The 24479-nt window shown below is 39.3% G+C and overlaps 2 protein-coding genes across 4 annotated transcripts; one reads left to right on the forward strand and one right to left on the reverse strand.

The window, feature by feature from the left end:
- Positions 1-1465: 1465 nt before the first annotated feature.
- Positions 1466-6930, forward strand: LOC139968070 (uncharacterized). Its single transcript, XM_071972411.1, has one exon. The coding sequence runs from the start codon at positions 2609-2611 to the stop codon at positions 4433-4435; it is 1827 nt and encodes a 608-aa protein (XP_071828512.1). The 5' UTR covers positions 1466-2608; the 3' UTR covers positions 4436-6930.
- On the reverse strand, positions 6210-24479 carry LOC139968071 (2-Hydroxyacid oxidase 1-like). Of its 3 annotated transcripts, XM_071972412.1 has the most exons (11): positions 24461-24478; positions 22999-23102; positions 20636-20804; positions 19743-19884; positions 16514-16665; positions 15828-16095; positions 14998-15173; positions 13953-14047; positions 11399-11566; positions 7648-7717; positions 6210-7151 (listed from the first exon to the last, which is right to left on the reverse strand). In XM_071972412.1, the coding sequence occupies exons 4-11, from the start codon at positions 19874-19876 to the stop codon at positions 7075-7077; spliced, it is 1140 nt and encodes a 379-aa protein (XP_071828513.1). In that variant the 5' UTR covers positions 19877-19884; positions 20636-20804; positions 22999-23102; positions 24461-24478; the 3' UTR covers positions 6210-7074. The 3 variants fall into 3 exon arrangements, with proteins under 3 accessions (XP_071828513.1, XP_071828514.1, XP_071828515.1); XM_071972413.1 differs by lacking the exon at positions 20636-20804 and having other exon boundaries at positions 24461-24479; XM_071972414.1 differs by lacking the exons at positions 20636-20804; positions 24461-24478 and having other exon boundaries at positions 22999-23105.

Genomic DNA, 24479 nt, shown 5'->3' on the forward strand with positions numbered 1-24479 from the left:
ACTACAAAGTCTGCAATACTTCATTACATATCATCTCTAATTATACCCGGAGGTGCATAAGGGCGGGCACCATGCATACTTACAAACAAACACGACCTGGCAAGATCCCCTAAAATGTTTCATTCGCCTCTGATCAGGCTCTGGTTTACTATATTTTATACTTTATTGACACTTAACTTTACGAAACCGGGGACCGGATGTGGCATAGGAGCACGTGCCCACATGTTGTGTAGTATCTGAAAAGAAGTTACGTAAGGGCATTTTTGCGGTAAAGAGCGAACATGGTTACTTTTCATTATCAAAACCAAAAGATGACGATTTTTTTATGTGAAGTGGGCAGTTATTTTGTTTTCTAACAGCATTCGGGACCCCTCCCCCTCCCCCTCCCCCATGCACACCACTGTATGAAGAGAAGCATGCTAAGAAAGTTATGGTCTGACTCGAGCACGGTTTCACCAGGAGAACGAGTAATATATTGTCCTATGCCAGTGTACTACCACACTAAATACGTATACGCCTTAGGATATATCCCTACTAGCCTTCTCAATGCTGTATTCATCAGCCTATATACAGCCTTTATCAAACTATATCAGAATCATATATGAGCTTGTACACAATGTAAATTGATGATAATTACATACTGAAACATGTTTACATCATTTATCCATTGACAGTGGAGTACATAGTTCAAAGAGTTGAGAAGGATATCGATTCCATTTCATGATATAGTAGAGGGGTGTGTAGTCGCTCGTATATCATTTCTCGATATGACGTTGTTTGTATAAGTTATGATGATCATACCATTATCAGCAAATATATTTGTTTATGTGGTTTTTACTTATTTACCTACCGTATAATGTCTACGTATGTATCCAAGCAAATTTTGGATGAAGTTTAGCGCCCCCCCCCCCCCCCCTAAGTCAAATGCAGACAACTTTGACAATTTTGCAATTGTTGGTTAACCTGTATGCCATAATTAGGAAAAAATTATCACAAGTTTTATCCTGAGTGGTACCGGACAAGTTTTTCTCAGATGAAATACTCTCAAAAAATTCCGAGTTCAACAACTATATATATTATATATATGTATGTATGTATAATTGAAATTGTGGTGAGTTGGAAAATCCAGAACAGTGACAAACCTTCCAGCCTCCACCGGGATTCGAACCCGGGCCTCCCGCTTTATATGCGGACACCCTAATCACTAGGCTATGGACGTTGATTGTATCGTGAGAGGTTCGAAACCGGTAAGGAATTGTCGTTATTCCACTGAAGGCGTTTGTCACCTGTATCGAACGATACTAGTTCTTTTTTGGTGACATATTTGCCTTACTCTAGAGATCGAACATAATGCTATATATATATATATATACATCCCGGTGGAGGCTGGAAGTTTTTTCACTGTTCTTGATTTTCCAACTTTTTTCACTGTTTGGGATTCGAAAACCGGGCCTCCCGCTTTGTACGCGGACACCCTAACCAACTAGGCCATGGACGCTGATTGTATGTCCAGAGGTTCTAAACCGGTAAGGAAGGTCGTAATTCCACTGTAGGCGTTTGTCACCTGTATCGAACAATACTAGTTCTGTTTTTGGTGACATATTTTGCCTTACTCTAGAGATCAAACATGATGCTAACCAACTCGAAAATCATTTGTGATTCCTAAAGCCATGAAGTACTATCTATCCCTAACCATGGCGGAGTCTGTGGTTTGCCATTTTAAACACAGGGAAGCGTTGGGATTCAAGAAAACAATTATTTACACAATCCGCCTGCCAAAGCGTCAGTCAATTTCTCGTGAAAATACGGCGGGCTGTAAATTTCTCTAAGTCCATCTACAAACATTTCGGATGACTAAGGAGTAAACAACTTGATGGTTTCACTCTTTGCTGAATCTTTTATTTTGTCGTATCGACTAAATGCCAAATCAACAGAGAAAAAGTACTTTAGATTTATTATATGGTATATAGGGCCATAGATAGGTCAATGTGTGTACTTTACATACAAGGACATCAATGACCTAACCAATCAATAAACCACTGCAAAACAACACTTTGGGATTAGTGTGGAATGGGTAAGGCAGAGGTAGTACAACAATAGTTTGTAATGATTTTTCGAGGAGGAAACTTGCCCACTTTTGTCTTGCCAGGAATGTTTACGATATAAACTGACGAAGGACATTGAGTTTATACATACATACGTTATGTCGTACTGAAGATTGTCATATAAAGACTGTGTGATTTATTGTATAATTGGACCTATGTGATTCGGGAGATATCATTATTGAATGTGTAACGTCCAGTGACAGTTTCGGGCCATGAATCGAGAACTTATGATATCACTTTGTTTGCGTTGGCACAGGAATACAATTTAAACCGTCTGGGAGTGTACACCAGAAATTATCGATATTTTGGAAACTAACTGACTTGTGCAGTCTGGATCGGCATCGAATCTTGGACCATGTATAACACGATCTGTCGCCAACGTTTTTTCATGGTTTAACACTGTTTATGAAAACAAAATAGCAAATTAAACAGAATATTAAGAACAGATCATCAAGTTGGAAACAGACGATATCAGGCTCGCGCGCTTGAACAGTTTCTTCAACATGGTATTATTCCCTGCTCCAGTTACTTCTTCACAGAATCCACCGCCGGGTCCAGCTTCGTCGGTTTATACTGCTAAGCTGGACACCGCGGTAGTTGAAACAACCGGTAGTTACGCAACGGAGATAGGAACGCTGTTTTACACCGATTTCATTACTGATGTGGACGACGAAATATTGAATACGTTTCCTACTGACATAAGCTCAGGTATTCAAGAGACTGGTACGATAAACCCCTTATCAAGTGAGCCGGCAGCTTTCTTTATTTCAGATTCTGCCAATATTAGTATCTCACCGTCGAATGGAACATCTTTGGGTACAACGAGTACGGTAGTCAGCACTGTTTATATCGACACGGTAACAGCCGAAATTGTATCGCGTGTAGCCACCGCTTGTTTGATGTCACTTTTCCTGTTTGTAACGTTGGTCGGAAATGTCATAGTCTTGTTTGTATTTAAGCACCGATATCGTAAATTTACAGCCCGCGTTATCTTTATGTACAATTTCATAGTCATTCTATTTGGTGATGGATTATGTAACATGTCTATAGCATGGGGCGCCGTTTTAGCGGGCGTGTGGCCGTATGGACAAGTTATATGCCAGTTTAGTTCATTCCTCTTAAACACATTCAACACACTGACGCTATTTGCCCTGTTGCATCTAACATTTGATCGTTTTCTGGCGATGAAGAAACCAGATTGGTACCACAAAAATGTCCAAATTGTTGCATCTTTAGTGGTTATTTTAATCACGTGGTTATACACGATCGCGTTCAATTTAGCCATTTTCGCAGGAGCGGTACCAAGCAATTACTATATAAACCGCTTCATTTGCGGTATTTCATCTGGAGTAGACCTCATCTTCACCGTCCTCCGGCTCGTCCTAAATTTACTGGTTCCTCTCTCCGCTGTTTCATTTTTCTTCATCGTCATAGCTAAGATGGCGACTGTCTCGAAAGGAAGCGTACAAGAACTTCCAGAAGACGAAGTATTCCTCCGCAAACCAAAATTAGTTTCGGTCGTGAAACACACCAAACTGATCGCTATTTTGATTATATTTTGGTGTATTCTCGAAGGTCCATACCAAGTAGTACATACAGTTTATCTATTTAGTAAAGGAGAACCAGACGTTCTGATTTCTTTCAGTGTCGAAACAATCACAACTTGGATGAAATTCCTTTATCCGGCAATCGTACCAATTTTTATCCTTGTTGGTATGATAGGCAATAGAAAAGTTCAAAAGTTGGCGCCAGAACATTTGGACATGGTCACTCCAGACGAGAGTGCATCTAGGTCCCCCCGTAATGAACCCGGTGTCCGGACATCATGGGCTAGCGAAGCCTCGGAGCGGACACTCACATCTCCCACAACTAGTCCCAGACGACATTTTCAAGTTCCCGTACTCTTTCCGACCGCAGAGGGTTTACGCATGCGTGTTGGAAATGACTCAGGGGAGATACCGCCGCGCCAGAGACATTTATCATTCACGACAGGAGGAGAAAAGTTTGTCAAAAATAAACCAAGGCAGGATGACAAGAGAATTTTAAGGTCCTCCTCATTCCCGATTCCAAATGGAGGGACATCGCTTCCAGATTTGAGAACTTTAACTGAAACTGAAGCGACGAGAAATGCTAACAGAGGAGACAACTATGAATTAGGAGAGAGCGTTTACGGATCGACCGAGACACTGTCCTCTTATGAATATGACAACAAGGAGCAAATATTAATGTTTAGCGGTAATGAACATTCTCTCTTCGGACTATCACTCAGCAAAAATACGGAGACCTTTGTTGAAATGGAGTTTCAGTTGCCCGCCACCCCTATTTCATGAGATTGAGCTTCTCTCAGCGTTTATCGTTGTAGCCATTAAATTTACACACACATATTTTCACAGGGGCGGGGGAGGGGAGGGGTCCATGAAAATAGGGGGATGTACACCGTAATACTCGCATGGATCGGCGTTTGATGATCGTATTTATAGATTGATTATATGGTTGGTGAATGAAACTGCAAGCAATGGCGAGTTTGAAACTATAATAGCAATCTTATAGTAACTTCATTAGGATCCATATTTTGTATAAATCAAGGACAGTTTTTTTTAACCAACATTTATACACATGTAAGTTGTGATGTATGATTTCTGTAAATACATTTGTACATTATTAACATATTAGACAGCAGCTCCTCTTAAATGTAGAAGCTATCAGATATATGTACATGTTTTATTTCCATGTTTTATGCCTGCTTTTATACATGTTGTATGCATTTTCGTTTCCCTGTTTGATTTGATTAACTTTAACAAGATAAGTCATCCTTCTTTTAAATCCACTTTTAATATTTTATCGAAGTTTCGTGAAATTCTTCTAAAGTATTTTCGTTTGAATAGTTTGTACTAATCACAATATACTTACAATTCTACCGTTCGCCCGAACCTTGTATGCAGATTACAATAGGCTATGTACTTCATTTGCTGTAACAAGTGTTGCTGCTTCTAGCTTAAAACTATGAACCAGTGGCGTGCACATGATTTTCTTAGATTCTAAATTTCCCCAACTGACAAGATACGAGCTGAATATTTTATGGAAGAGCCCGAGGCGTATCAAGATTCAAGAGGTTTATTAAGGAGGGTGTTTGGCCCCCGGGGGTCGTTTGAAGCCGACTTTTGTGTAGACGGATGTGGGGTGCTATTACAGAAAAGAAAATCAGAGTTCGAATGGTGCATTCTGGGGCATATTTAGACTATAAAATTGGTATATAGTAAACTCTAAACGCATGGTTGCGTGCTAATAAATAATATTGCTCTTGTACAGGTATGTGAGTTTGAAAAGGAGATATACTCCCGTAGCAGTGGTCTAATTCTTACCAGGATGAATGTAGAAAAATCCCCCCCCCCCTCGAGTAAACCATTTCCACCGATTGACGATGAAAGGTGGGGGTACACCCCCTCTCCCCTGCACGAAATTCACTGGTGTCACCTGTCTTGACATTAATCCTCGAAGTATATTTTCTAAGAAATTTCTTGTCATTCTGCTGAAAAGGATGATATTTTTTTTTATAATCCCCAAGACAGAGGAAAAGCTTCGTGTGCTTCAAGTTATGTACATTCCTTTATTTAACTGCCGGCCAATGAAACCTGAAAATGTCCAGCATATCAAAATAGACATATTGTTGCTATTATATCATCAACGGCTGTTAAAAATAGAGTAGAGAATAATTTTATTTCTTTGGGGTATCTCAATCTTTCAGTAAACTTGATAAACTTTACAATAAATGTCAGCACGAAGTGCAGCTGTTCATTGTTCATTTTTGGAAGGATGTTCTGATGGTTAGTGGGGTTTTCACCTCAGCTTTATCAGACCATGCCAGTATATGTTTTGCATTGTGTTTGGTTTCCAAATTGCTTTCTCGTGATGAAACATGGAAACATGGTACTTTCGGGTAACCGTTTTGATCAAAATAAATACATGTGTATAAAGTAATGTTGTGACAAAGAGTTCTATAGCGGAAGAAGAATATCCTTCCGCAATTAAAACGTAAACACATAACAAAGTTAAGGGATAACAAAGTTTCGAAACTGAACAGAAGGAAAGAAAGGAAACCAAAACAGGAATGGACAATTTATAATATATCACTTCTTCATATAAAATAAAAACTAGATCAATACAATCAAGTTGTTGATTAATCTGAAACTGAAAATGATCTGCAAGTCTTTAAAACTGCACGAGTTGCTTTCTTTAGGTTTCAATTCACATTTCTCGGCAACATTATCTGATATACATATAGAACAATGGAAATATATTCAAGTGAATATCTATGTCTTCGTGGAAAGTATTTGTGCTTCCAATGTGTAATAATATACACGAAGATATATTTTCCAGCCTCTATCTCCTCTTCACTATCCGTCCACTCCCCAACTTATAAACATTCATTCTTATCTTTCATTGGTTTGTTAATGGATTAGCTTTTCATTACATTGTTCACGTGTGTCTATCTTTCTATGGGATGGTGGAGAGGGGAGAGGGGAGAGGGGCATGGGTGGGTTTAAATAGTAATGAGGGTGCTATTTGGCAAGGGACAATGGAGACGAATGATGACAACAATAAAGCTCGGAGAATGTTCGACGAAAGATCCTAGCCGAAAGGTTAGTGACCTCTGATTACCATGGGAACGGAGGATTGGCGCCAGATTGGTAATTACTGCATGGTGGTTGCAATGTTTGTAGTCTGCGAGAGAGACACTCAAGAAGAATACGTTACCATAAATGCAGACTAATTTCCATCAATAAGGTGATGCGAATAGGATCAGGTGTCAATATTTGAAGAAAAACATAAACTTCCGAGAAATATCAGCCCCTTCTTCATTTTGAATTCGGAATCATTCTCTATGAACCTGAACCTTCCACTGAGAAATAAGTGTTTGAAGATAATGTATAAATGTTTATCGAATGCAGCTTGTTGGATTCAATTATCATCATGGCTCCAATTTGGCTAGATATTTGGCTTCATTGATGACACTGGATGGCGTTATGTCACTCAGGGTAGCACATCCTTTAAAAAAAGAAAAAAAAAAGAATATGAAATGAAGATAAGCATGGCATGTCTTCAGTATCGGTGAGATAATTTGTACGCTACCGGTATGTACTTACAGTTGGTTGGATTAAAGGGAAATAACAGATTTTTTATATTTAACTCACTTGTGAACCTTACAACAGGCTAAAATGACCGAACCTGTTCTTTCTGTGACGTCAGACAATATAAACTCGTATCACAACCCCTATTTTAAATCAGTCGAAGTATTGTTGCTTTCAAAGCGCGTGGTATCGGCATGATGATAAGGAACTGAATAAGGGGAGTTGCTTTAGAAGTGGGGGAGAGGGGGGTGAGTGATAGGGGTGGGGATTGCTTGGAATATGACATTGAATAGATTACAGTTTTATAATTTCATGCTGAACCTCGTGTGGCCAGTCTGCTATACATATTCTAACTAATCACTTTTAATAAAACAGATGGCTCACGAGGAACAGTAAGGAAAAATAAAACTCACCGCACTGCGCCATCACGTCACTGAGTTCTTCACGGAACAGTTCTAGTACGTGGGATACGCCTTCTGTTCCCTAAAAAAAAAAAACATTCGTCTTCTTACCTAGTCAGAGTAGATTTTAAAGTCATAGTGTGCACCCCATCTGGTACCCAACTCTTCCTCGTTCCCAACCTCTCTTAAGCCTCCCTACTTACCACTCTTTCCAAGATATAAGTATCTTATCGAATGCATTACTGAACAATGAAGGTATCCCTATGCAGTATGAGTGCAAGAAAAGGGGGAGGGGTGGGCATGGTCTCGCACTTCCGACCTTAAGTCAAGGGAAACTGGCTTAGTTTGACTCTTCCCAGAGCCGTATATCGAAACAAAAGGTCTGCCCTCTACCTTCATATGTCAGGGGAATTTTGACTTTTTCCGCCTCTCGCCCCTCCCCCACCTTTGAAATCCAGTGCAGGCCATTGTCCCTATGTATTAGAGTATGATCCAGTGACAGCCACTAGACTGTCAATGTTAATGTTGTTTAGCTAGTGAGTTTCGCTTTCTTATAAGCTGGCATCTTAATGATTTTAACAGAACATTTAAAGGTATTTCCAGAGAGCCTGTATCGAGATAACAACTCCCTTGCAATGCATTGCAAGAAGTCCGAAAATAGTCTCAGCGCAAGATACTCTTTTGTTAAAGTTTTTGTTATGCACAGAAAGGCAGGAGGGATTTGATGTATCGCAAATTACTGAAGTTAAAGGGGAAGGGGTTGGGGGGTGGTATCGAAGTCGTTTATCTGACTGGCAAGGAGTATGAAATGAGGAAAGCTACGATTTCGTGACGAATTATTTAGTTGCAGCCGTTTTGTTTAAATACTGATTTATGGATGTCTTATACATAAGAGAAGCACCCGATCGTCTGAGGACTAGAACATTTACCCTTCGTTCCCGCCCCTGCTTTCCATCCCTTGTTTTTTAATTCTTACAGCATTGAGGCCTAGATGATAAGTAAAGACCTAGGTTTAATGTTTATTCTAAAGTTCATGGTATAGCAATGACATTCTCTCGTGAATAAATCGATAGAAAGGAGGAACAGTTTGGTCAAATTCAAATCACGCGTTCCGCCATTAAAGTTATTATTCGGCCTTCCGTTCTAGTTGTGGTTTCAGCAGCAATGTCTTGATGGCGTTAAACAAACCATCCTAATCAGGCGCCATCGTAAATGTACTCGTCTGTGTTTTTCGAATGATACAACGTAAAACAAAACGTTACGCGTCTTTTAACTTGATTACTTGGGGTTTAATTATCAAATGAACCTGCGAGAGACACATAGTACATTGAGTACATCTTAAAGGGGCCTACTGTGCTCACAGGGTGTATTTCAGAATCGAATTAAGAAAATACTTTGGTGGCAGTAACGTCATAACAACTATTGAATATACCACCACGCAGTGCCAGCTAAACACTCTCTTGGGTCTTAAGGCACCATAAGCTTATCACCCCCCCCCCCCAACTCCTTCACTATGAAATGAAAGTTGAAACATCTTGCCTGGAAGTATTCGTGGATTCCCCTTGACCTTGGGTGGCGCTATAGGCACTTGCCTTATCTGCCTAACCTGGCAATGATACCACTGAGTTGCCTAATTCAAATATCAATGATTTGCATATAAGATTCTGGATTGACGTTGTCACTGTTGAGTCCCGGCATTAACAGTATTCCGTAAAGTAATAACTACCGGTGTCTGCAATTTAATCTTTCGATCCATGGTGTTCACTTTGCCATGACTTGGGTGCCACCTCACATGCAGACGTGTCTGTATGGAGGGAGGAACATTATACCGGAGTGTGAAAAGTTTGAAGAAATGAAAGGAAATGAAACCGTTCTTCTTTTAGTCCCACAAACTATTTGTGCCATGTTTCACCAGGGAGTTACTATTTACATGGCAACTCCATGGTTTCACCAAAGTGCTTCATGTTTTATATATACTGTAGTACTATAATGGCTGTTCATAGCGTAGTATGTATCGTTAACTTTCGTTTCCATATAAATCTGAAAAGTTTCACCAGACTCATTAAAACGTATCTCTGTATAGTTCCATATTTATCGTTGTTTAAAAGTGTTCAGTATTTCAAGCATGGAGGAATTACCCTGACAGGGTAACGTTGTTATGTTTCAAGCCTTTCGTGGATATAAATCACACATTTGGGATAAAACCTAAATTAAACAAAAAAGAAAGGACAAAATTGTCTTAACTCAAGCGTATATGAATATCGAGGGATTAACGATATTCATGTTTAATTGCGTGAAAGTAATTTCTTTCTGCATAGATGAGATTTATACCGCCTTGGGAAGAGGCAGAGAATAATATATCTCTCTGTTTTAATAGTCACGCGTAAGCTCAAATAACAGTAATGCACAAACGGACAGATTTATAAACCATGATCCCTTTTAAATTTATTTCTTTTAGGTACATTACTTTAAGTAGTTCGAGTCCATCTCACGGTATATACATGACTTCAAAATATCGATGTCAACCTTAGCTTAGGCTTTCAAGATGTGATTATTCTTCTCGACTCGAGGGGCCGGTCAACTGGGGGGGGGGGGAAATGTTTACTTATCATCTAAATATAAACACTGTGACGTCAATAAAACATTACTATAAAGTGAGTTCTGAATACAATACATGAAGAGGACATTCTGTTTGGTTTGGGGAGGGCAATCATTGAGAGATGCTTCTGTCATGATGTTTTATAGACTCTTGTACGGTTTGTTGTCATGTTCTCATAGCGTTTAACATTTTGTTTGATAGCCTATGGCTTTGTCGGTTTGTCAAAGTGATTGTCAATTTCTTGTTTGTTCTCTTGAAATATTTGTTTTGTTTTTATTCCGGTTCACTTCAGATATATATTTCTTTATGTGTGCTAGTCGGCTGGTTCGTCCACCAGGCAACGTTTTTATCTTCTTTCTGTCAATATCTCTATGTAATCAGTCATTGGATATATCGATCCTGATTATTCTGTGATCAAAGCGCAAGGAGTATAGCAATAGAATGAACGTCATGTTAAAAAAAGAGATATTATTTATAGCCTATACCTCCTTCTATTGTGGGATATTAACAGCAAATGGCTTGGGGACGAACCTATGCCAATCGTCCCAAAAAACGATCATCATTTGCTCTTAAAGTGTGGATATGTTGCTTGACTGCATATAAATCAATCATCTGTTTGGGTAAGCAACAGACCCAGTCCCATAGTCAGGCTGGGGGAGGGGGGGGGGGTAGCCCACCCCCTCCACGTGTAGACTACTGTTCCCCTCTTTATTTGTGCCACCATCATGTGAACAACTTTTTAAGTTACAGGACACAACCCGTTTTGTGCCCCTCCTTTAATTAAAAGAACTCCTGACTTCGAGCCTGCGTAGACCCGCCCTCCCCATTAATATGACACACCTACATAAAGCTGACTGTAGGGCTGGGGGAGGGAGGGAGAGGGGTATATGGGATGCGGATGGCTAGACTCCTTACTCTTGTACCGTTGGTATACCACGGCTGAGATATTCCCGTCTCCATTGTTATGTTGAACAACTTTAAAATAATTGAATCCAAACTTTCACCCATATACATAGAAAGCCAATGTTTTCACCAGGATGCGTACTTTATGTTACTCTGTCGCATTTCAAAAACGAAACACCTCTGAATTAGTCTTTTATAAGCCTTAAATGGTTTACAAGCAAGTTATAAGTAGGCTGGTTACTTGATATGGCTAGAACTTACGTTTGCAGCAAGTCCCCACAAGGCAGGTCGGCCTACAAACACCGCCTTCGCTCCAACCGCCAGAGCCTTAAAAACGTCACTTCCGGATCTTATACCACCATCCATGTACACTTCAGTATTTGAACCGGTTTCGCGAACGGCCTCCAAGATCTCACCCAAGGCATCAATCTATAGGAGAATATCGATTCCATTAACCTGGCTTTACCGTATATTTGACAAAGCAATTAGGATCGACATTTCAACGAGAAGCAAGAACTTTTCTCACCTCTAAAGCTTTAATTAAACGTAAAGCTTTCAGTTGAATGGTTCTCTATGAAGGGTGAATGACCTTATTTTAATGTAGGTCATTCTAGGAAAGATTTGAACAACATTTCATATCACATGAGAAAATGGTCGTTATTGATTGAAGTCACAGTGCTTGACTTCAGTCGAAATTAAATCTTTAGTGAATTGAATCGGATGAAGTGATGAGATTACTGCGTACGTATCTTAGTATTGATATCGGTCGCTCTTTTTAAAGGGACTGGCCATTGGGCAAACTGGAACTAATTCAAACAATAGCACTACTACTTTTAACATTAAAATAATATATGTATGCCCCCGCCCCTACCTCTTTCCCTCCGATTGTTTCCTTTTAAAGTCTCAATACCAGTTTGCTGATGAATTTCGGAAAACAATCTTCCGAAGTAGATTCAATGTTTCTTATTCTAAATGCACTCTGACCAGGTGGGTTTAATGTTGCCCTAATTGTGGCGCGAACGATTTACCGTAAAATCACTGCGACTGCCAATATCAACTTCTTTCGGATGCCCCCTTCTCCCCCCCCCCCCCTGACGGACTCAAATGGATTGCTGGCGCCCTTTTCAGCTTTTTACCAATTTTTACTTATTCGCGATTAATGACTTTTTTATTGCGCTCTCATCTACCTATTGACATTTGTCACATTTTGTTAGTGTAATTTTCTGACAAAATGCTCTAACAGCTATTTATTCTTCGTTTATCTGCAAATTAGCAAGGCCCGGAAAGGATTATTTTCGGCGATCTAGGGAGTATCTTTACTCAAAAAATTTCTGTACGCTCCGCGCCATCCTGTGGTGGCGCTCCGCTTAGATAGTTACGAAAGCGCCCCTACAGACCATTCTCGCCCCCCCCCCCTGACCAATACCCATAGCTCCGCCACTGTACCAAAGGGGGAATGCTACTTGTATTCATACTCATGTTGGTGTACTAGCACTACTGGTATTGTCTGATAATTATTGGTTCCTTTTGTCGCTCATACTGTCCACATTAGTATATGTAATAGGTCTGGGCATATAAGTAAAATTGGAAACTTCTCAACTTAAACTTCATTCTTTTAAAATTACCTGACAAATTTACTAAAACTACACGATTTGATTTGATTAGCCTATCGATTAGAATGAACAATATATCAAAATCTCAACTTTGAAATCCGCAATTAATATCAAGTGACGACAAGGCTGTGTCCAGTATTTATTACACATTGGCCTTGCAAGGAAATATTGTTCAAACTGCAACGTTATACACGCCATATTGTCATAAAATGATTACACTTTTATGTATCTGTAAACTGAACCGTTGCTTCCGACAGCAAAGCTAAACAAAGTATTGGTGCGACTATATATAACTGCACGTTTTATAGCCTTATCATTTCGAGTGTTTCGTTCAAAGCTATAGATTAAAATAACCTGTGAAATATATACTCCTAATATAAATATGGCACATTATTTCAAGAAGTAACTTTCTTACGACCGGCTTGCTTACTTCGGACGTCGGTACTAATTATCAATCGCAAAATTGGACGGGAAACAGATCAGAATAATAGCAGGAAATTAAAAGCAGGGTGAGGATGCATGTTTATGTTATAATGGCTGTGATCTATGTATATGAATACAAGATCGTGTAACATGTCACAAGAGCTGTATGTTATGTGCTTAGCAGTATAAGACTCTTGGCTTAGATTGCAATTATTATGCATTACCGGCACAATACAGATATATGCACATCTCCATACATTTATGTTAAATATAGATTGAAACAAAAAGTTACTAGTCAATCTGTATAAAGGGTATCCTAACTGAATCGAAATGCAAACAATTAAACCAGGTTGGGGTAAGTGACCAATCTAGCCGATTGGAACTGTGACTCTTTTAGCTAGATCAGAAAATATAGTGACAGACTATAGTCTACTTAGATTGAGACTTGTCACAAATCCAACATATTAGAGATCAGTGGTTAATCTAACCAATTGGAAATCATGTCCAAACCAACGGATTGAAATTAGCGACCATAGCAACCGATTGAAGTTAGCGACAAATATAACCGATTGGAAATATGAATGAATGACCAATTTAACTCGATTGACAGGGTAATAATTTGTAGGATATACACATATCGCCCACCCCCACCCACTCACTCTGACGCTGTATACACCATTACCATTTATCAGATATCATATCTCAGTTCCCCATCCTCCTCCCCAACACCGTCAACCGTATCTCCCGATATTAGGAATCTATTAATTGTTGTTACGTACCGGTGCAGGGATGCCGTCAAGTTGCCTTCCACCGTGAGCTGATACAATGATCGCGGATGCAATTCCTTCTTCGATGACCTTTTTTGCATCGGAGCCTTAATTATATAAAGAAAACAATCAACGTTTATTAAGGAGGGCAACAGCCAGTGCATTGTAGCACAGTTCTAGTTAGATCTCAACAAATAATAATAATATTTACAATAGTAATAATAAAAACACTTCTTTACAATCGGTGATATAATTGTGAAAATTAAAGAAAAGATATTCTAAAAAACATTTGATAATTTAATCCACTAAATTCGCATCAGGAACGACGGAAATAAGTATAAAATTCATAGGTTTGCACTTGAAAACAAATAGAAAAAAACATTTCTTAAACTATTGTGATGGGACACACACTTTTCTGGATTGGATTCAACATTGATTAAACAATTGGTAAGTTGATAAGTGCATGGGAGCTGCCAATTGGTTGTAATCACTAATATAGATATGAGTTGAAGATTAAGTGCATTGTATCCCATTAGTTGTGCACGAGTAAGAAGAGACAGAACTGAAGTATAAGTTAGACCCTAACCCAAAATACAACTTCAGTGTAGCCTTGCGACTTTCGCTTCATTCCTGTACATGAGGGATTTCAGCTCTGTGATCATATGGATGTGTTTTATGATCATTCCCAAAACGTCCCAGAAAAGACGCTATTCGGAATATGCGGAGAGCGGGGAAAACACATAAAGGACGCACTGGCGCCACTCTCAGCCCCAGCCCCCAGCCCCAGCCCCCAGCCCCAGCCCCCAGCCCCAGCCCCCAGGCCCAGCCCCCAGCCCCAGTCCCCAGACCCCGGACACTAGGAGACTGATATTTTCGATTCACTCATATTGAAGAATTGTCTCAGTGGGGTAGTATTGAAATACGATGTAAAGTGACCAAGTGATATTTATGCTCATAAATATTTCACTGATAAGCCTATGGTATTTTGCACATCAGATTTGATTTGATTTGATTGTAGAGTAAACTAAATTTGACCGTGTGACGACATGTCGCTTACCTTTAATGATTCCCTTTACAACAATCGGCAGAGATGTAATGGTTTGAACCCACCGTAAATCTTCTAGACTGTTTGACGATTCCTGGCATTGAAAGGCACAATACGCCCATAGGTTCTGGTCCCCCATCTTTTGGTATCCTAGACAATCTGGTGTTGATATCTCGAAATTAGGAAGTCTTCATGAAGGACAAAATTGAGAAGGTATACGAGATTGCCATTAAATTCTTATAAGAAGAAAAACAAACAACCCCCTCTTCTTTGGCCCTCTTTAAGTCCGCCACAGACTGCCCGACTAATCACGACCCGACGCAACTTGACCGTCGTTAAGTGGAAAATCTTGGAAAAGTGTGCGTGTACTTCGGACTTTGACTAATCAATTTAATTAAGTCGCGTCGGTTTCAGCCGGCAACTGACTGAACATCCTTTATGTGTTTTTTGTCGACTGGAAGTCGGTAGTGTGCGACGGTTCACGACTAAAACTGCCCAGTCTTAGCAAATTTATCCAATCACGGGATAATAATTTGCATGTGACCGAAACGAGCAAAAGTTGTTTACAGAAAGCAGTCGTCGTGTGTGTTTATCAGCTGTCGGTGTACTGGGGTCCATTTTAAGACTATGGGGAGTAGGAGTGGGAGTAGGGGGAGGGGTAGGGGTCTTAACGACTATCGAAAACTATGTCACCACCGGCGACTTGAGTCGGTTCATGACCAATATAGGGTAGTGTGATTTGGGCTTTACGTTTCGAATTACTTTTACTTATCACTTGAAATATTCTTTCTGGTCACAACATATAAAATAACGTCCCCCCCCAAAAAAAACCCCAACCATACCTGAACTCCGTGTTGCAGGCATGTTCACGTGACCCTTCCGTGTACGGGCTGATACGACGGTTACAACCTCCGGCCGCGTCGACTGTCACCACCAGAGCTTTGACGCCCGAAGCCTCTGCTTCTTTGATTAGCTGTTGTGTCAGGAGTTTGTTTTTAAATAAGTAAAGTTGCTGCCAGACTAGCGCATTGGGAGCAGCCTCCATCAATTCCGACACTTTCGTGGTCGATGCACAACTATGTATCATTACTGTTCCCTGCTTCACGGAAGCTGACGAAACAAGAACATACATGATCTTTTTGGTCATCTTGTTTTATCATTTGTATAGATATCGTTTTATAAGGGTTGGGTATAGGGGTACACGCCCAGCGTTGCGGTATGGCTCACTCTGCACTCGTAAATATACACGGAGGGTTGCGTTATACTTATTTTGGTAATTCTTATTGTTATCATTCTTGCATTATAACAATCAATTTGGTTTTTGTATTTTTGAAGGGTTATAAATTAACTCTCTTGCATGCTGTTATTTTCTACTCATCATCGCGTCACACGTGGAAAACATATATCTACAAAATGGAATACGCTTTATGTACACTATTTGAATATAACATATGAAGTATATACGAAAAGCACGAAATGCTGCATATATTGGCAGACTTATGCTGATATAGTACTGGTAAATGCTCACCTATGCATGTTCCGATCTCTTTTTCTGAATGAGCAAACCTACAACACGCAGTGGGTGCTAGGCCGATTGGAAAATTGATTTCACGTCCAAGTAGGGAACAGGACATATCTATATTGTTTATGCCACGTAAAATTCTTGGTCGAAGTCGATACCTTTGATAAGAAGTGGGGAAAAAGGTGTAGAAAAAGAGAAACAAGGATAAATGCAAAATGTAATATATAGTTGAGGGGAATATCAATCATAGATAACTTTTTTAAGGGTCGCAAAACAAATTTGAAAGAAACAGTGGAATATTCTCGAATAATAAATTACTTGCCCTACAAAAACTATAAAAACATTTTGCAACTTTATCAAATTAACATTTCTCAAACAGGAAGGAAAAGGATCCCCCTCCCCGTAACCCCTTTCCCAAGCCACAAAATCCTCCTCTGGGCGGTCGCCAAGGTGATGAAGGTAAACATTAGGGTCACTAAGCCAAAAAGTTTGAAAACAGGCTCATAAAGTATCCGTTGTTAACGCATTCTCGTAAATTAAAAGCTGCATGCCTTATTCATCATAACCACCGATTTCTCGCCCAGTCTTTTCTTTACAAACATGTGACCGTAGTCAGGGCAGACATGACGAGATGAGAGGGAGGGGTGGGGTGGGGGGTCGTTGGGGCCATGTGTCAGTTAAGAGCGACCAGAGAAATATGGGATGAAAAACAATGTATTCTCTCCTTTAGAGAAAAAGTTTCATATTACGCGTAGGAGTGTGCCGTGACTTTATGGAAACTTCAAACATAAATCGAGGCTGAATGTATTGCTCTGCTACTTAACTACGGCGGTACCAGGCTGCTTAGTCCTTTGGTGGTGGGCATAATATACTCCAGGGTTCCTCAGAAGACAATTATCCATGGATTTATAACTCGTCAATACAAAACGTGTTCGAGATCGAGAATATTGTACGTAAACACTGCATAATATAAATAAATAATACATGTCCTATATAGAGTCAATGGTCATCTTTTTCGTTGAAGTATTAATTCATAGGTCAAGTTTGATAACCTCAGCGATACATGTACAAAAACGCGCACGATTCAATACCAGCATATCATAGGAGGGGGTGGGGTGGGGGATGGGGGGGGGTGAAGGGCAGAGTTTTAAGAGTCGTAAGGTGTATTTATGCGTGGGCGCATTGTATCTTTCACTCCCATCCTAAGTGGATATTGCTTTTAAGCTTAGTTTGTCTTCTGTTTTCACTTTCAAGTAAATCAGTCTTTTTTATTATTCATTTTTGTTGTTGTTGGTAGTTTGCAGTAAACATTCTTTCTTTATTAGCAATTTTGATAAAGCCTTTGTCCGAGTTCAAATTTCTATAGTGTTTGTCACGTAGTACGCGGGTATTTCATAACTTCAGGGTCTGTACGTTTGCAGCACATCTACAAGAGCATTACGCGGGACATTATATACCTCCACCTTGCAATACTTATCTACGTACTCAGAAATACCCTTAGTCAACTCACTAACAAGTATACATTGGGGAACTTGTTGGTTTCATTAAGAATGTTGCCTATAAGATCCGGTACAGTCACCGCAATGCTGGATCTTTCTAGTTTCAAAGAAGTGTAAATGTACACATCCCTTTCCCATTCGCGACCACGCCCCCTATACGACAATGCGTATTGATAATACGTGGAAAATATCGTGCAATATGTGGTGGAATCTCGTATTGTCAACAAATAATTTGGTTATTTCTAACATTCTGCTTAAAAAAAAGCACGCGTGGCGTGAATGGCTACAGAGACAACCTGTAACAATATAGATGCGGTGTCCAAATTATTATCGACATAAAGCGGTACAGACCAAAAACATCGGGTAAAGGATAAGCATCCTATATATAGTTTATCACTACATGTGCGGTATCATGTTTAAAAAAAAATAAAAAAAATAAAATAAAAAAATCAATACAGATAATTTCGTGTTGAGAAAGGATGGTCATCCTTTCATAAACCTGTACTTACATACTTCCAATCGTACCTGAGTTAAAAAGTGGAATTGGCAAGGAACAATTTCGTTGGTCGAACTTAAACACTCAGCTTTTAAGCAAAGCTTGCTTGCCGAGGGTGAATCTTATAGAGCACGTGTTTCGTGTAAGGAAATTCTTACATGATTGGATTGACAATAACTATACCCCTAAGTCTTTGATTATTTTAAATGACCGTTCTTTTACCGTGAATACAATGTAAATATCAAATTTCCACTGCAGGGAGAAACAAAAGATCGTCAATAAAATATTCATGGTCGGTTTTAATATGACTTCCTTGCTTTTACTACCATTTCTACACCATTTTAATTACATCCCGTAATTTACGACTTTAACGAGTTTGGAGTGTCAGTGAAAGGTACAACAGATATATGAGAGTTTGACCGTCATAAGAGATACCGTTCAATTCATCACACTGTATCGTACGATGTCCTGTCATAGAAATAATCCTTTCAAGAACATATACGCTATCTCTCGTAATCATGACAACCTATTATTACACACCACTTGAACCGACTTGAGTAAATTCCGTTGCATCACTGAGTATCTCCTCCCTGGCTATATTATAACGTAACCGCTGTACGTGGTATTTACACCAATATCCTTATCCTTGTATGGTGGCATTTACACCTACTACTGGCTATATAATATCCTAACCTCTGTATGTACGTGGCACTACACCTATTACTAATTTACTTGCTATATAATATCCTTACCTTTGTATGGTGGCATTTACACCTACTGCCTATATAATATCCTTACCTTTGTATGGTGGCATTTACACCTATTACTAATTTACTTGCTATATACTATCCTTACCTTTGTATGGTGGTATTTACACCTATTACTTGCTATACAATATCCTTACCTTTGTATGGTGGCATTTACACTTATTACTTGCAATACAATACCCTTACCTTTTTATGGTGGCATTTACACCTATTACTGGCTATATAATATCCTTACCTGTGTATGGTGGCATTTACACCTATATTACTGGTTTAATATATATAATACCCTTACCTTTGTATGGTGGCACTTACACCTATTACTTGCTATATAATATCCTTACCTTTGTATGTACGTGGCATTTCGTTCGTTCGTTCGATCGTTCGTTCGATCGTTCGTTCGTTCGTTCGATCGATCGATCGTTCATCCAATCGTTCATTCACTCACTCATTCATTCATTCATTCATTCATTTACCTCAGAAAAGCTTTTTCGCTGTCTGCGAACGTTTGCTGGTCGTCTGACCCACGCATATAATATAAAGTTGGAAAATTCCATAATCTTGAAAGACCGAGCTCTTCGTACTCGCGAACCGTCTGTGGTAAAGCCATAATGTATTCTGAAAAGAAGGAGAAGGTAAACACTGAGGAGAGATGACGACAATAAACACAATAATACTTCTCTAATCAGATGACGGGTGATGCCCAGATCGGGGTATACTTCACCCCTGGTCTTGTGCAAGGTGTGCATTGATCAACACCGTAAACAGCGAAACTCGCCATGAATTTACCTAGCAATTGCATACAAGATATTTATTAATTATTATTATGATTAAATTAAGACATGTGATATTAAGACATCAACAGTCGTATGGTTTCGTAACAGCCCCCCCCCCCCTTCCTCACCCCACCTTTGGAATTTCACACAATTCAAGAGTACCTCATTATAGACCTAATTTATAGTCCCCCCCCACTTCGTTATATAATCCTTGATTCACCATCGGTCCTTCTAACTTTGTGTGTTAGGCTGATCACGCTGACATGCGTACGGATGCTGTACCGGATGGCAGCAAAACCGCGTATTATAGGCTTAGTGTTACCACCGACCCCTTCCCCTGATGTGACTATACGCGGCGGATGGCAGTAAATCCCTCGGAAGAAATCGGCGGCATGTAGCGTATACGTGTGAATACGCAGTTTGCATAATTAAACTTCAAGGGTCAGCATAGTTCTACATGTCTTCCCCTATAATTAATAAAGATCAGTGTTTCAAATGCAAATATATCTTCATGAAGGCTAAACAACTATTAAAAAAATTTAATCTATTTTTTAACTAAAAGAATATACAAGATGCAAATATACAATACCTACGTGGAGATATTTCGAATGAACACGATGTCCAGAAGGTAGAAATGAAACTGACACGAGTTTATATGCGGTGTATTCTTCGGAAATTCAATCAATTGGTATAAAATTGGTTTAACAACTCAATAAACTAAACCAAAAGTAGAACAGTCGACTGGAAAATTATAAACAATGTCTGAAAGAGCAGAGAAAAGCAAAACATGTAAATTCTTTACACATGAGGCTATAAAACACTATTTTTATTGGGTGAACTATGAACTTGAAAGACTTCGACAGGGTCCAATAAATCACCAATTTGTTGTTCTCGGTAGTCTTGTTAGGTTTGTTAACTGGTTGCACAGTGTAACCACCGAACCAAATAAACTTGTTGAGGCCTATAATCAGTTTTCCGGGTATACTTTATATACAGACAGGCGTTTACCATATAGGCAGTCATATTTCAGTCCAACTGAAAAGACACTCTCACGAAGATTGAAAACCAAAGCGGACTTGTGATTATTTATGTTGGTAATATTAATATCTGTTGAGGGTAGTTGGGTACACATATTCCGTTTCTCTCTCGTCATCTGGTCAATTATCTCACGTATTCGGCTACAACAGTACGGAAGCCATAAGGGGACATTGTAAGTCTGTAACTTGGCCAAAAACACCTATTTATGTCGAGATATCATGGTAATCTAAGGAGTTTATCTCGACATCTCGCATGTCCCCTTATGGCTCCCGTAGGATGATCTATGATACAGGGCTTTACCAACGTTCACGCATGGCCACAAGCAATACACCTTAATATCATTCAAACCATCTTGTATATATACGCAAAGCATGTCATGATCCCGGGAAACAAGATGTTGGAAGGAACATTACTGGTAAATGGAGTCACGTGAGCCATAATAAAATGATTTATATCAATATGACAGGCATCAATCTGTTCACGTTACATTACTATCGGTCGCCGTCTTTGAAGTTTTGGCAAATTTCACAAGTTACGTTTGACTGAACTTTGAAATGTCAAACGTGTAACAGATAAAATCAACATAACCATACTTTGTCGATGGCTCTACTTGCTTTTCAAATCTGACGGGAATTGTGAAGAAGAAGGAAAACAAATGTTTCAATTCAAATATATATTGCATGCATGTTATCGGTCAAACTGTAATTTGATAGGCAATCATGTACGGTATGTAGCTCGGTCTGCAGAAAGAGTAAAGTAAATCGTATAATTGAGGCCGATTGTCACCGGGCTTCAATATATAAGAAACATATACCACCTTTACCGAGACGTCAATATAAAGAGTGATATTTTTGCCCAAGTGGGTACAAAATCAGTGTAAAGGGTGCTGATAATTTCACAACACGCCGCGCAATTTATCAGTGGTTCAAATTTTGCTCTATTGCTAGCTGCTAAGTCATGTTCCGGACGGATCTGCCGATTTATTTCTCGAGATTACATCCTTTACCCCTCAGTAGAACCATCTGTTTTTACCTCCATGGTAGAACGATGTTGACAAACCTTTCGACGCTGCAACAACGAAGAAGGGTCTGTTGCCAGGTATAAAGCCGACTTGCAAGCTATAAATGACGTGTTGGCGAAAACTTGGTCGCCTCTGGCTTACGTATACCCCCATTCAATACGTCTCATTAATATATCCGCCTAATCCTCACACACCTTTACTTCTTGGAGCTAATTTGTGCTGCCGTTTTCACGGGGTTTTAATCGGTCACTCCTGGTCAAACAATTCCTTTCTTTCGACGTGGTCATCTGACGCCCCCATGTTCGTCTCCAATCGCCCACCAAACTAACACATTTCATATTAGAAAATCGATTCGCATTTTCCTAACGATCTGTCGATTTATATCTCAAGCTTACATCACTGCACTTCAGTAAACCTTTCGACGATGCAGCAACGAAGAAGCTTGTATAAGGTGACTTGTAAGCTATAACTGTTGGAGACGAATTTGTCGCCTGGCATGACTTACTTATACCTAGGCAAGACCCATGAACATCTTAACGGAGTGAATACATTCTAACACTATATTCTATTCTTCCCTCTCAGGACCCCCCCCCCTCCCTCGGCCCTCCACCTTTCCTTCGCGGAGCTAATTTGAGCTGTAGTTACAAGACGTGTTTCATCGGTCAGCCAGGTCAAATGTACAGGGTTTTTTTTCGACGTGGCCCATCCGACACCCCTTTTTCGTCTCCCACCAAACACGCACATTGATACTACCAAACTTCACATACATAATGTATGAGCCATGGAAGCCGCATAACGAATCTTTTTAAGTAATCAGTAATCAATTCGCGTTCTATGGTAAAAAACCATAACAATATAGAAGATTTACTTTATATACAGTACTTAATGAATACTCACGTTATATCTAACGTCGCTTTACTGTTGCTGTGACAAAGCACCTTGTATAGCCTTCCCAGTGTTCCTTTAATGAATGGAGTATTGGTAACCATACACTATATAGTCTGCTGGTATAAGTTACCATGTAAACACAGTGAGAGACATATATAGAAATCCTTACTTCCTACTTACTGTTTGCACTACACCGGAAATTGCTAAAGGTCATTTCCTGAATTGAATTTTATTTCTCTGAAAAACACAAACAACAAATAAAGCTACGGAAATTATATGGGTCCTTATCATAGTAGAATCACCTTTTATCTTATGATGTCACGATTATACGTCTTATATAGTGAGTGTATAAATGAGTTATCATGAGGTCCATTCCACACACCATCAACACAAAAACCCATCTAAAATAAATCATGGTTGAGACAGTTTACTGTGTAAGCCTTTCCATCTCTCTTTGTCTATTCATTTATACCTAGGCCCACTCGCTACCCTTCACCAATTCTCCTCTTCACCCATGCCTTGACACTCAAAGACACTCACAAAAATGTAAATAATTGAAATACATACATATATATATATATATATATATGCCCGTGGTTCGAATCCCGGTGGAGGCTGAAAGTTTTTTCACTGTTCTTGATTTTCCAACTCATTACGATTTTCATTTATATATATATATATATATATATATATATATATATATATATATATATATATATATATATATATATATATATATATAAGAATTGGATGTGTAACAAGTGGTATGACAGATATATAGTATATCAATGGTTATTCTGTGTAAAATTGTGTAAAGATCGTCAGATTCAAAGCGCCAGGGGTGCACTCTGTACGATCTTAATACTTGGGTAATACGCCCTTAATGACAGTTATTCAAAGCCAATTTATACGCTTTAACACACCAGTAGAATCACTGTGGTCGAGTGGTACGGGCTTAGGTTCGTGACACGAAGATCCGGGGTTCGATTCCTACTTTCGCCTGATGAGTCCCAAAAAGGACGAAACCGGTCGTGGAGTGGAATTTTTCTGGTGTGTTATTCTTTATTGATATATATATATATATATATATATATATATATATATATATATATATATATCAGATTCAACTCTGTTGTGATGTATCACTTCTTACACCAAGAAGCGCCTTGCACACTTGAACAATCTTAAATCATGCACTGCCAACTCGCACCGTCCCTCTGTGTTTATTTAAGATTAAAATAGTGTATCGCAGGTGGCGTAACAATCTTACACCATGATATATAGAACCTTACACCAAGGAACACCATGCATCACAATCTTCTAACAACGCACTGTCAACATTCACAGAGTATCTGTTTCAGCTCCTAGATATTCAAAAATTAAAACGTACACCATGCAGCACCATGCATCGCCCAGCCTAAGTTATAACTTGCATCAAACCAGCAGACTTGAATATATCAGTTTAACTTACCTTAATCGTCGTTCGGTAA

This window comes from Apostichopus japonicus, chromosome 5, assembly GCF_037975245.1.
Source record: "Apostichopus japonicus isolate 1M-3 chromosome 5, ASM3797524v1, whole genome shotgun sequence".
Lineage (NCBI taxonomy): Eukaryota > Metazoa > Echinodermata > Holothuroidea > Aspidochirotida > Stichopodidae > Apostichopus > Apostichopus japonicus.

Coding starts and splice junctions, on each gene's coding strand:
- LOC139968070 (XM_071972411.1), top strand. CDS start 2,609: ATGGTATTATTCCCTGCTCCAGTTACTTCTTCACAGAATCCACCGCCG.
- LOC139968071 (XM_071972413.1), bottom strand. CDS start 19,876: ATGGCTTTACCACAGACGGTTCGCGAGTACGAAGAGCTCGGTCTTTCA. Junction 11,567..13,952: donor TTGACGGCATCCCTGCACCG/GTACGTAACAAC, acceptor ATTCTCCTATAG/ATTGATGCCTTGGGTGAGAT. Junction 7,718..11,398: donor TGTGGGGACTTGCTGCAAAC/GTAAGTTCTAGC, acceptor TTTTTTTTTTAG/GGAACAGAAGGCGTATCCCA.